We start from the raw sequence: 13,946 nt of genomic DNA, 5'->3' as shown, positions 1-13,946 counted from the left end.
AACCACTGCCTTGAACAGAATCTGAAACATTGGAGGTGCTCAGTGAATATTTTGTTGAATAAACAATGCACTTGGAAAATGCTTGAAACTCTAGGGTGTGGGGAGGAAGTTAACATTCATAGCAGTTCATTCCCAAAGGGACAGGAGTCTAGAAGTACATGGTGTACTCTGGGAATGGCAGGGGACAGCAGGGAGGCCAGAATTAGTAGGAAATGACACTGGGAAAATGAGAATCAGTCAGGATTCTTGGTGCCAACAGTACCAAGCTGTTGTCACTAACTTGAGGAGAAAAAGTATGTATTAAAAGGATATTGGTAACCTCACAATTGACAGGAAAGCTGGAGAACCAGCTTTGGAAAGCAGGCAGGAACCAAGGGAGACCTGGCAGCAGGAAAACATGGCCAGGGTCACGCCCCAGGAATGTGCAGCCAGGATGCTGCCATGGCTGCCCAATGGCCCTAATGCTGCCTTCACCGAGCATAACTTCTCAGCTCTCCTTGGGTCTTCGTCACTTCCTAGACATCTAAGGCCCCGGGCAGGAGCACCTGACTAGTCAAGCCCAGGTTATATGCCCACACCCTGGCTCACACGTAGCGGGGAAAGAGAGGAGGTTCTCCAGAGGCTGGTGCAACCTTGTGAGGAGTTTCTCAAATAGGAAAGGTGCTTAGATGTTTAAAAAAAACAAACAACAAACAAACCCCAAAACCAGATCTACTAGAGAAAGGTTGAACTTACTGTCCACTCTTAACCAGTCAGTTAGATTTCATCCAGAAGGAAGCAAGCCAACAGAACTTTTCATAAAGAGTATGACATCATCTTCTTTGGTGTTTCGGAAAAAATTTTAGGGCTGTGACCAAACAGGGTACAGTGGGGAAAGCTTGGTGGCAGGGTGGCCATTTGGAAATCTGCTATAGTAGTGTGAGCTAGAAATAATGACAGCCTGAATTAATTAGTGGCAGTAAGGAGAGAGGACCCAGATTCTGGAGAAAATCCTTGGATTTTTTGCAGAGGCTAGATTTTTTGTGCTGAGTAAAACTCAGGGACTTGTTTACTTCTGGTTTGGAACGATATAGCAGACAATTAGGTTTGGCTGCTAGGTGACATTATCTTGTGTCACAGTCACTTACTCTCTTTTCATTAGAATTTTTAGAATTATCTACTCTTGACAACCACATAAAGATAATATATTGATGCCCAGGAAAGTTTAATGATGTCTGAATGGACTCACTCACTTCAGAAATCAATTATGACTTGCAATATGTCCTTTTTCCTCCTAAACCTATGAAGTTTACTATATTATGCCTCTTATTCTAAAGTTATAATATTCTTTTATAATTAAGAACTTGTACTACAGAAGCTTAGAGGCACAAACAATTAATTATAATAAGTATGGATGTAATACTTCATTCCTGGATGCCAGATATTACAATACTATTTCAGTCTTTTAATTAAAAAAAAAAGCTTAGAGCGACCTAAAATAATGATAGTGATACAACGAAAAGTGATTTCTTTTATGCCTCCTAGATTCTTAAGAAATAGGGCAGGGCAAATTATGTACTTGTTAAATCAGGCAGCATTTTTATATACGAGAATGGTGCCTAAGGGTTGAAATGTATTCCATTAGATGTGTTCTGCTCCCTAAATGAATGCTACTGTGATGGACAACAGTGTTTTCACTTTGGATGCCTCTTTGAGGGCTAGACAAGGGCTCACAAATGTTAGTTGTCTCTACCAGAAAGTATCTCAATTGAAAACAAGAGCTGGGGGCATCTGGGAGTATGAGGTCATGAATGAAATAACTCAAAAGCACAGCATCCTCTCTTTCCTACCCCTGGTATGGTACCTCCTATTCATATAGTGGCCTTATTTTCCTGCTCAGAAAGACTATGGCCTGGCTCTGCTAAGCTAATCTGTGCAGTCTCTGAAAATCCAGAACACACAGTAACCAAATCCATGGACTCATGTTGGATCTTTTCCCAGAATTACTCAGGAAAGAAAAGAATTCCCAGTCTGCTGCTTTTTTCCAGAGGGAATGACCAGTGTTCCTTTCCACACCCAGTTTGTGATGCAGTGGGTATCTAGGCCATGTGCTCTCAGTCTTGTGTGATAGGTTAATGTGATTCAGAGCTTTACCACTTAAGGGTTTTAAAAAGCATGTTATTTAGGAAGTAAAATTTTGGTATAATGAAACAAACATCCTTAAGTCATTCTTTTAATTTTGCTGTTACATTATCTACTGTTAATGCTGTCAATCATCTTATCACTGAAAACATTATTCTATTATATTTTTGGTCATTTCTAAAACTTTCTGCTAAAACACTGACCTGCATTACCTTCTTCTCTCTAACTTTAATAGCATGATTTTGTGTTCCTGGACATTTCTATTGATTTTTATCCAATCGGAAGATTGATTTTTGAGGTAAGAGGTTTTTGGTTGTTGTTTTTTAATAAGTTGGGGGAGTGAGAATCTCTGTCAAAATGTTAAGTTTTTAATCTATGAAACCTTTTCTCTTTATTTTTAGCTATATTGTGATACATGTCCCAAAACATGTAAAAATTTTCAGATCCTGTGCACAGGAAAAGCAGGGTTTTCCCAAAGTGGCATCAGGCTACATTACACAGGTTCCATTTTTCATCGAGTGGTACGGAATGGTTGGATACAAGGAGGAGGTGAGTTTAAAAGCTTAAATACAACTTAGTTGCAACATTAAATCAAAATGTCCAAACTTTTATCTGCCTTTGTGAAATTCATATAGAATTAGATATATTTAATATTAGATGTTATCTATATATTTAAAGGATGTTTTATATAGCCAAATGATGAATTAAGATATTCATACTCTTTTAAAAAATTCCCTAATTATTAAAATAAACAAATCTAAAGTGTGTTACCAGGAATATTCCAGGTTAAAAAGTAATACAAGCAAGTAGGATAGAGCAGAAGCAAGAAGAACTGCAATCCTGCAGCCTGTGGAACAAAAACCACATTCACAGAAAGATAGACAAAATGAAAAGGCAGAGGACTATGTACCAGATGAAGGAACAAGATAAAACCCCAGAAAAACAACTAAATGAAGTGGAGATAGGCAACCTTCCAGAAAAAGAATTCAGAATAATGATAGTGAAGATGATCCAGCACCTCAGAAAAAGAATGGAGGCAAAGATCGAGAAGGTGAAAGAAATGTTTAACAAAGACCTGACCTCGAAGAATTAAAGAACAAACAAACAGAGATGAACAATACAGTAACGGAAATGAAAAATACACTAGAAGGAATCAGTAGCAGAATAACTGAGGCAGAAGAACAGGTAAGTGACCTGGAAGACAGAATGGTGTATTTCACTGCCGTGAAACAGAATAAAGAAAAAAAAATGAAAAGAAATGAAGACCAAGAGACCCCTGGGACAACATTAAACACAACAACATTCACATTATAGGGGGTCCCAGAAGGAGAAGAGAGAGAGAAAGGACCTGAGAAAATATGTGAAGAGATTATAGTCGAAAACTTCACTAACATGGGAAAGGACATAGCCACCTAAGTCCAGGAAGTACAGAGAGTCCCAGGTAGAATAAACCCAAGGAGAAACAAGCCGAGACACACAGGAATCAAATTGACAAAAATTAAAGACAAAGAAAAATTATTAAAAGCAGCAAGGGAAAAATGACAACATACAAGGGGACTCCCATAAGGTTAACAGCTGATTTCTCAGCAGAAACTCTACAAGCCAGAAGGGAGTGGCATGATATATTTAAAGTGATGAAAGGGAAGAACCTACAACAAGATTACTCTACATAGCAAAGATCTCATTCAGATTTGAATTAGAAATCAAAAGCTTTACAGACAAGCAGAAGTTAAGAGAATTCAGCACCACCAAACCAGCTCTGCAACAAATGCTAAAGGAACTTCTCTAAGTAGGAAACACAAGAGAAGAAAAGGACCTACAAAAACAAACCCAAAACAATTAAGAAAACAGTAATAGGAACATACATATTGATAATTACCTTAAATGTGAATGGATTAAATGCTCCAACCAAAAGACACAGGCTTGCTGAATGGATACAAAAACAAGACCTGTATATACGCTGTCTACAAGAGACCCACTTCAGACCTAGGGACATATACAGATTGAAAGTGAGGGGATGGAAAAAGATATTCCATGCAAATGGAAATCAAAAGAAAGCTGGAGTAGCAATACTCATATCAGATAAAATACACTTTAAAGAATGTTACAAGAGACAAGGAAGGACACTACATAATGATCAAGGGATCAATCCAAGAAGAAGATACAATTATAAATATATATGCACCCAACATAGGAGCACCTCAATATATAAGGCAAATGCTAACAGCTTTAAAAGAGGAAATCAACAGTAAAACAATAATAGTGGGGGACTTTAACACCTCACTTACACCAATGGACAGATCATCCAGACAGAAAATTAATAAGGAAACACAAGCTTTAAATGACACAATACACCAGATAGATTTAATTGATATTTATAGGACATTCCATCTGAAAACAGCAGATTACGCTTTCTTCTCAAGTGCACACGGAACATTCTGCAGGATAGATCACATCTTGGGTCACAAATCAAGCCTCAGTAAATTTAAGAAAACTGAAATCTTATCAAGCATCTTTTCCAACCACAACGCTATGAGATTAGAAATCAATTACAGGGAAAAAAATGTAAAAAACACAAACACATGGAGGCTAAACAATACATTACTAAATAACCAAGAGATCACTGAAGAAATCAAAGAGGAAATCAAAAAATACCTAGAGACAAATGACAATGAAAACGTGATGATCCAAAACCTATGGGATGCAGCAAAAGCAGTTCTAAGACAGAAGTTTATAGCGATGCAATCCTACCTCAAGAAACAAGAAAAATCTCAAACAATCTAACCTTACACCTAAAGGAACTAGAGAAAGAAGAACAAACAAAACCCAAAGTTAGTAGAAGGAAAGAAATCATAAAGATCAGAGCAGAAATAAATGAAACAGAAACAAAGAAAACAATAGCAAAGATCAATAAAACTAAAAGCTGGTTGAGAAGATAAACAAAATTGATACACCTTTAGCCAGACTCCTCAAGAAAAAGAGGGAGAGGACTCAAATCAGTAAAATTAGAAATGAAAAAGGAGAAGTTACAATGGACACCACAGAAATACAAAGCATCCTAAGAGACTACTACAAACAACTCTATGCCAATAAAATGGACAACCTGGAAGGAATGGACAAATTCTTAGAAAAGTATACCCTTCCAAGACTGAACCAGGAAGAAATAGAAAATACGAACAGACCAATCACAAGTAATTAAATTGAAACTGTGATTAAAAATCTTCCAACAAACGAAAAGTCCAGGACCAGATGGCATCACAGGTGAATTCTATCAAACATTTAGAGAAGAGCTAACACCCATCCTTCTCAAACTTTTCCAAAAAACTGCAGAGGAAGGAACACTCCCAAACTCATTCTACGAGGCCACCATCACCCTGATACCAAAACCAGACAAAGATACTACAAAAGAAGAAAATTACAGAATAATATCACTGATAAATACAGATGCAAAACTCCTCAGCAAAATACTAGCAAACAGAATCCAACAGCACATTAAAAGGATCATACATCGTGATCAAGGGATCAAGGGATTTATCTCAGGGATGCAAGGATTCTTCAATATATGCTAATCAATCAATGTAATACACCATATTAACAAATTGAAGAATAAAAACCATATGATCATCTCAATAGATGCAGAAAAAGCTTTTGTCAAAATTCAACACCCACTTATGATAAAAACTCTCCAGAAAGTGGGCATAGAGGGAACCTACCTCAACGTAATAAAGGCCATATACGACAAACCCACAGCAAACATCATTCTCAATGGTGAAAAACTGAAAGCATTTCCCCTAAGATCAGGAACAAGACAAGGATGTCCACTCTCACCAATAATATTCAACATAGTTTTGGAAGTCCAGCCACAGCAATCAGAGAAGAAAAAGAAATAAAAGGAATACAAATTGGAAAAGAAGAAGTAAAACTGTCACTGTTTGCAGATGACATTATACTATACATAAAGAATCCTAAAGATGCCACCAGAAAACTACTAGAGCTATTCAGTGAATTTGGTAAATTTGCAGGATACAAAATTAATGCACAGAAATCTCTTGCATTCCTATACACTAACAATGAAAGATCAGAAGGAGAAATTGAGGAAACAATCCCATTCACCATTGCAACAAAAAGAATAAAATACCGAGGAATAAACCTACCTAAGGAGGTAAAAGACCTGTACTCAGAAAACGATAAGACACTAATGAAAGAAATCAAAGATGACACAAACAGATGGAGAGATATACCATGCTCTTGGATTGGAAGAATCAATATTGTGAAAATGACTATACTACACAAAGCAATCTACAGATTCAATGCAATCCCTGTCAAATTACCAATGGCATTTTTTTACAGAACTAGAACAAAAAACCTTAAAATTTGTATGGAAACACAAAAGACCCCAAATAGCCAAAGCAATCTTGAGGAAAAAAAAGGGAGCTGGAGGGATCAGACTCCCTGACTTCAGACTATACTACAAAGCTACAGTAATCAAGACAATATGGCACTGGCACAAAAACAGAAATATAGATCAATGGAACAGGATAGAAAGCCCAGAGATAAACCCACACACCTATGGTCAACTAATCTATGACAAAAGAGTCAAGGATATACAATGGAGAAAAGACAGTCTCTTCAATAAGTGGTGCTGGGAAAACTGGACAGCTACATGTAAAAGAATGAAATTAGAACACTCCCTAACACCATACACAAAAATAAACTCCAAATGGATTACAGACTGAAATATAAAACTGGACACTACAAAACTCTTAGAGGAAAACATAGGAAGAACACTCTTTGACATAAATCACAGCAAGATCTTTTTTGACCCACCTCCTAGAGAAATGGAAATAAAAACAAAAATAAACAAGTGGGACCTAATGAAACTTCAAAGCTTCTGCACAGCAAAGGAAACCATAAACAAGACCAAAAGACAACCCTCAGAATGGGAGAAAATATTTGCCAATGAATCAACGGACAAAGGATTAATCTCCAAAATATATAAACAGCTCATTGAGCTCAATATTAAAAAAACAAACAACCCAGTCAAAAAATGGGCAGAATACCTAAATAGACATTTCTCCAAAGAGGACATACAGATGGCCAAGAGGCACATGAAAAGCTGCTCAACATCACTAATTATTAGAGAAATGCAAATCAAAACTGCAATGAGGTATTACCTCACACTGGTTAGAATGGACATCATCAGAAAATCTACAAACAACAAACGCTGGAGAGGGTGTGGAGAAAAGGGAACCCTCTTGCACTGTTGGTGGGAAATGTAAATTGATACAGCCACTATGGAGAACAGTATGGAGGTTCCTTAAAAAACTAAAAATAGAATTACCATATGACCCAGCAATCCCACTACTGGGCATATACCCAGAGAAAACCATAATTCAAAAAGACACATGCACCCAAGTGTTCACTGCAGCACTATTTACAATAGGCAGGTAATGGAAGCAACCTAAATGCCCATCGACAAATGAATGGATAAAGATGTGGTACATATATACAATGGAATATTACTCAGCCATAAAAAGGAATGAAATTTGGTCATTTGTAGAGACACTGATGGACCTAGAGACTGTCATACAGAGTGACGTCAGAAAGAGAAAAAGAAATATCATATATTAAGCCATAGAATCTAGAAAAATGGTACAGATGAACAGTTTGCAAGGCAGAAATAGACACAGATGTAGAGAACAAATGTATCGACACCAAGGAGGGGAAAGCGGGGAGGCGGGGGTTGTGGTGGGATGAATTGGGAGATTGGGATTGATATATATGCACTAATATGTATAAAACAGATAACTAATAAGAACCTGCTGTATTAAAAAAAATTCAAAAATTAAGAAAAAAGTAGGATAACATTTTTTAAACCGAAAGATAATTTTAAATGCTCACCTAAAAAAAAGGTGTATGTAGAAAATAGAGTGCTTTTAAGAAACATACTAAAGGTGGGAATTTGAAAACAGAATGAAAGAAAAACAGCTTATTTCTCACCAAAGATGTTACACTGTTACAACTGAAGTAAGACCTAAAGCATTTTGGTCTCCATCTTTGCTTTCTATTCAGGTCAGTCCTTTGGCTTTACACAGACTAGGTGCCTGATTAGCAGCACAAAATTAAATTTTGGAGGCTTTTTAGGAGATGTCCCATAGGGAGCAATCAGGCAGCAATTTAAAATTAATTGGCTTAGTGTGGAAGGCGATTTGCTTGAACTTGATGAAATATGCAGGGGCTTAAATTAATAATGTTTCATTATTTTTCTATAATCTGGAACATTCTGAGGCTGATAAGGAGGAAAATGTAGATTTAATCCAAGTATCTTGTATGCAAATCAACTGTTTTTTCCTCAGCTTCTCTAAAATGAGATATCACCAATACTGTTTTCTAACCTTATTATTTTTCACTTTATATAGTATTCATCTTCATATGTCAATATACATAAACACATAAAATGTTTAGGGTCTGCCTAATTTTTCATCACAGTGCTATGCCAATTTAATTAATTTCCCATTGGTGAACATTTAGACTGTTGTCCAATTTTTGTTAGTATAAAACAATCCTCAAGAGGGCCCATATCGGGACTTCCCTGGTGGCGCAGTGGTTAAGAATCTGCCTGCCGATGCCAGGGACATGAGTTTGAGCCCTGGTCCAGGAAGATCCCACATGACGCGGAGCAACTAAGCCCGTGCACCACAACTACTGAGCCTGTGCTCTAGAGCCCGCGAGACACAACTACTGAGCCCGCACACCACAACTACCGAAGCCCGTGCTCTAGAGCCCGCGAGACACAACTACTGAGCCCGCACACCACAACTACTGAAGCCCACGTGCCTAGAGCCTGTGCTCCGCAACAAGAGAAGCCACTGCAATGAGAAGCCCGTGCACCGCAGTGAAGAGTAGCCCCTGCTCACCACAGCTAGAGAAAGCCTGAAGCAGCTAGAGAGCCCGAAGCAACTAGAGAAAGCCCGAAGCAGCAACAAAGACCCAACGCAGTCAAAAAAAAAAAATCAATTTAAAAAAATAATAAAAAAAAGAGAGGGCCCATATCAGTGTCTTCCGATACTTAGTTCAGTGTTGACTGTGATGTGTTGGGCTTTCGGATGCTGTGTTCTTCTTTGTTTTGCTTTTGGCTAGACCTCCCCTCACCGCTGTGAGTCCCAGAGCAAAATTTGGGGAAAGTAGGCCATGTTACTTGTCTATTTATTTGAAGTAAAATTTCCAAATAGTAAGTGTATAGGTCTCAGGTCGTGGTTTCAGATCACAAGGCAGTGATGTTTAAGGACAATTTGGAAAAGAAATTCTGGTTACTAAATTCAAATCCAAACTGATACATACAAGTTGTACCACGCTGGATAAGGCACTTGTCGTCTCTGAATAAGTTTCTTAATCATAATTATAATATCACAGGTTGTGGTGAGGATTCAATGACATGGAATATTGAAAGTGCCAAGCTTTTTAAGTATTCTCTTCCTTCAGATGTCAGATTCCCACAGGGCTGTGAGTAGAATTTCGGAGTACAGGAGCTAAGTGTGGTTTGGTGTTGTGCCTTAGGATGCTTCCAGGCACTATTGCTCGCCCTTTGGGACCAACAGGCCCTACACAGCCTTCCTTCTCTCCCCAACCCTATCTCATCTTCTGACCTCTCCCTCTTGCTCACTCTGCTCCACACATTCGGCTCCTTGCTGTTCCTTAGCACATCAAGCATATGTGTGCCCTGAGGTCTTTTGTTGTTTCTTTTGCCTGTGAGATATCTACACCCAGCTATTCCTCCATGTATGCCTGATCTGTTTCTGATTTTTGCTAAGAGTTTATCTCAGCAGGGAATACATGACCACCCTATTCAAAAGCTGCCACCTTCCTCTTCATATACCTCTCCTCACCCCCTTCTCTGCTACTCTCTTATCCCCTTACTCAGCTTTATTTTTCTTCCTAGCACTTTTCACCACTGGACATACTATTAATATTTCTTTGTTAACTGATTTATTGTCTGTTTCTTTTCACTAGAATATAAGTTCCACGTGGGCAGAGATTTTTATCTATTTTGTTCAATGTTATATCCTCAGGTTGGAGAACAGTGCCTGGCATATAGTAGATGCTTTTTAAGAATTTGTTAAAAGAATGAATGAACGAATGAACAGATAAACAGGAAATATACATTCTGTTCATTTCTGAAGTATGAAGTTAATGAAGATACCAAGTTATTAAGCCACTTTGGCAGTTATTAAGCCTCTTTGTGGCTCCCATACGCCTACTGCCTTTAGAAGGATCTCTTGAGATATAGTTTAATACATTTTATCATCATCATGGTCATCAGAATGATGGTAAAGATGATAATGAGAGGATACATTCCATAAGTGTGTGATGCTGCACAATAATAATGGCCACTAATGAAGGAGCATGACACTCTGCCACGCACCACACCATGTGCTACATGACTGCCTTTAACCCTCAGAACTACTTGGGAGGCACTTCTCATTATCCCTGTCTATATAGATGAGGAAACAGTTTTGGAAAACGTAACCAACATCAAGATTGAAATCAAAATCATCTGACTTTGAAGTTTACTTTTAACCACTATTCTGCATTGCTGAATTTGTTGTCAGAAGTATAGAAATAATATTAGATATCCAAAGCTGAATTCAAGGGGGTGGGTTATGGACACAAAAAATATTAAATACTGATTGAAATGGTGTCAATATAAAATATTCACCTGGGAGATCTAAAGCAAAGGGCAAGAGTAATGGCAGGTGTTGGAGACAGAGGGCAAGGGAGTGTCACTGGTGTTTACATAAGTTAGCAGGGGAAGGGAATCACCTGGGCAGATTTGCCTGAGCTGAAGGAACTGGTGCTAGAGGACTTTCAAGTTCCGCACACCTGGATTTAGCCTGGGGCTACTGCAGCAGGCTCCTGAGAATAGCCATAGGCTGGGGGGTGAGTGGGGGGGGGCAGAAGTATCAGGCAGAGTAGTTGGAGACTTAAGGTTTATCAGTTAACTTCTGAACCAGCTTTATGAATAGTATAATTTAAATGCTATATGCCCCTGTCCTGCATAAATTCTCTCCCCATGCTTGCATCAGATTTCTTTAAGATAGCACAGACTCTTTTATTATAGATAAAGTACACATATTGAGTTTAAATGGCACAGTCCTTCAACAGTTATTTATTGCGCACTATTCAAGGAGGGTGGTCTACAGAGCTGAAGGAAGTAAAGGGGGTGATGGGGAAAACACAGACCTCAGAGACCTCTAGTTTCATTAAAGCTAGCTTTGCTTCCCTGGTAGCTGTGAATTGATAAAATAACTTGTGCATGGAGGATTTTTATAGTAGGATCATTGCCTAAGCCAAAATATGCATATAATGCATATAATGTGAAACAAGTCTTATAAATACCATTTCTAAAAAACCTCATTATATTACAAAGGAACTTCTTTTCTAAAATACCAGATAAATGAGTTATCACCATAGGGCAAGGAATAAAAATTTGAACATTAATTCTTTTTAGAGTATCTATTTTTATTCCTGTGTTAAAAAGACCTTACTGTTTCTATTTCATCCTCTCAGCTTAATCTTTCCATTTTTCTGAAAAGCAAGATGTATCATGGAATAACTTGTGAAATAAGCAGAATTTATATGAACACACACTCTTTAAATCGTGACCACAATTATAATTTAATACTTCATCATTTCCAAGGTTTTGCATTAAATTTAACCTATTTCAGAGTTATGAGGGGAAAAATGGGATCATAAATGGAAAAGTACTTACAAAATACAAGTGAAATCATTATAGAAATATTTTCATGGTATAGATATTAAACAATTAGGTAACTTACTCTAGTTATTGTTATAAGTGGAATCATAATTTAAAGCATTCTTTCCCTGCCATTACTGTATTCTCTTTTTTAGTCTCAGAATGTTAATGTTTATTTATTGCTGTTTCTCAGATATAGTTGCTGGAAAAGGAGATGGTGGAGAGTCAATTTATGGACCAACATTTGAAGGTATGTATCTTTAAATTTTGTCAGTCACATTTTAATTGATTATTCAAATTTAACAGGATTGGATGATTTCACAACCCCAAATTAGATAGTGTATGGGGTAATATACTACAAGTACACATACTAAAAGTGGGAGTTTAAAATAGGGTAGGTGGGAAGGCATCCCAGTCCAGTTCAGAACAGCTTTGTACATAAAATTTTTCACTTGTCTAATTATGTTATTTCTTTAGGATAAGTTTCTAGAATTAGGACTGTAGGTGTAGAAGGGAATTTATATTTTTAAGGCTTGTACTTTGCCATGCTCACACTTAGAATTGGTACCTTGATAATCATCCTACTAAGACTGCTGTTGGGGATTCTGGGAAGATGATAGTGGTGGTGGCATAGTTCCTTAATTTTTTGAAATCCCAACATAAATACAGACAAAAAAAATTAGATAGGAAAACTAAAGACCCATGGATAACACAACAAAACTAGGTGACAAGGTATCTACATGAATTCCAAATATAAACAGGTAAGGACAAACTACCAACAGCCACAAAATCTGCATGTTATCAGCATGTATGTGAGAGAAAGCAGGGCATCTGACAGAGCTGAGAATATAGAACTCCACAATAGGCAATAGCAGGTGAGTGCATGGAGCCCCTTATAAGGCTTGAGGAGGCTGGAGCAGTCTAACCTCTGTGAACTCCCAAAACCGATCTGAAAGGCCTCTCTTCCAGGACAGGCCCTCAATGAGGAAGAACTGCTGGGAATGGAATAAAAATTATGCAGGTATCGGGACAACAGTGATAAAGAGGGAAAGGCAACAGAGTCAGGAAATCTCAGAAAGCAAGTTGCCACACAGCTGAACAACACATGAAAACAGCATAAGAGAGAACTTTGTGAAGTTAGGAAAACTATCTTCCTTCTAAAGCCACACCTACTTCTAAACATTGAAGAATACTAATTGTACATAAAACTAAAGTCGCATTAAAAAGCAGCAGAAATTTTCATGATTATTTAAGGAAAAAAAAAAAAAAGGAGCACAGTAACATTGCTACAGATAATGAAAGTACCCTAGAAAGAAGGCTCACAGAACAGAGCAAAACTGTAACAATTTCAAAAGGAGCTAAAAAGACATGAAGACAATGATATAAGACAGGAAAGAACTCATAAATCAAAATGAGGAAGCTTTAGACATGAGGTTACAGAACTAAAGAAAAGAATTAACAATAAAAGAAAATTTCAGAAATGAACAAATTAGAAGGAACACAAGACCAAATAGGCAGTCCAGTGGTTAAGACTCTCCCCTTCCAATGCAGGGGGCATGGGTTCAATCCTCGGTTGAGGAACTAAGGTCCTACATGCTGTGGGGCATAGCCAAAAAATAAAAAAATAAGAGAAGTAGAAGGTAGAAGAAGGAAACTTTTTTTAAACCAAAAAGAGATGAAGAAAGATAAAAAGGATTTACAAGAAAGTGATAAGTACTAAAGATAGAGAAGATCCAGCATACAGATGATAAGTATTCCTAAGAAATTAAATCAATGCAAGGGAATGGAACAAACACTAAGAATTATAATTAAAGAAAACTTTCCTGAAATAAAAAAGGATTTGATATTCTATATTTTGTTTTGGGTGGTGATTACACAACTATACCCAACTGTCAAAATGCATCAAAGTGAACATCTAAGATATATGCATTTTACTGCATGTTTATACCTCAAGTAAAAATATTTGTTTAAAAACTTGAAACTACTTACTGAAAGAACACACAGCTACCAGACAATACTGAACCAGAACAACCAACACCAGACATATTTTACTAACATTATTAGATATTAA

The 13,946-nt window shown here is 37.3% G+C and overlaps 1 protein-coding gene across 3 annotated transcripts in view; it reads left to right on the top strand.

The window, feature by feature from the left end:
- PPIL6 (peptidylprolyl isomerase like 6) overlaps positions 1–13,946 on the top strand; it is a 35,116-nt gene that overhangs the window by 7,791 nt on the left and 13,379 nt on the right. For all 3 annotated transcript variants that reach the window (XM_081250919.1, XM_081250921.1, XM_081250920.1), the window contains 3 exons: positions 2,357–2,419; positions 2,523–2,670; positions 12,069–12,125. In XM_081250919.1, the coding sequence (XP_081107045.1) occupies positions 2,357–2,419; positions 2,523–2,670; positions 12,069–12,125 (268 nt within the window). The remainder of the gene's footprint in view (positions 1–2,356; positions 2,420–2,522; positions 2,671–12,068; positions 12,126–13,946) is intronic.

This window comes from Mesoplodon bidens (genome assembly GCF_964165515.1).
Source record: "Mesoplodon bidens genome assembly, chromosome: 12".
Classification (NCBI taxonomy): domain Eukaryota; kingdom Metazoa; phylum Chordata; class Mammalia; order Artiodactyla; family Ziphiidae; genus Mesoplodon; species Mesoplodon bidens.
Note: the sequence above shows the minus strand (reverse complement) of the source record. Positions and strands in the feature narration are given on the sequence as shown.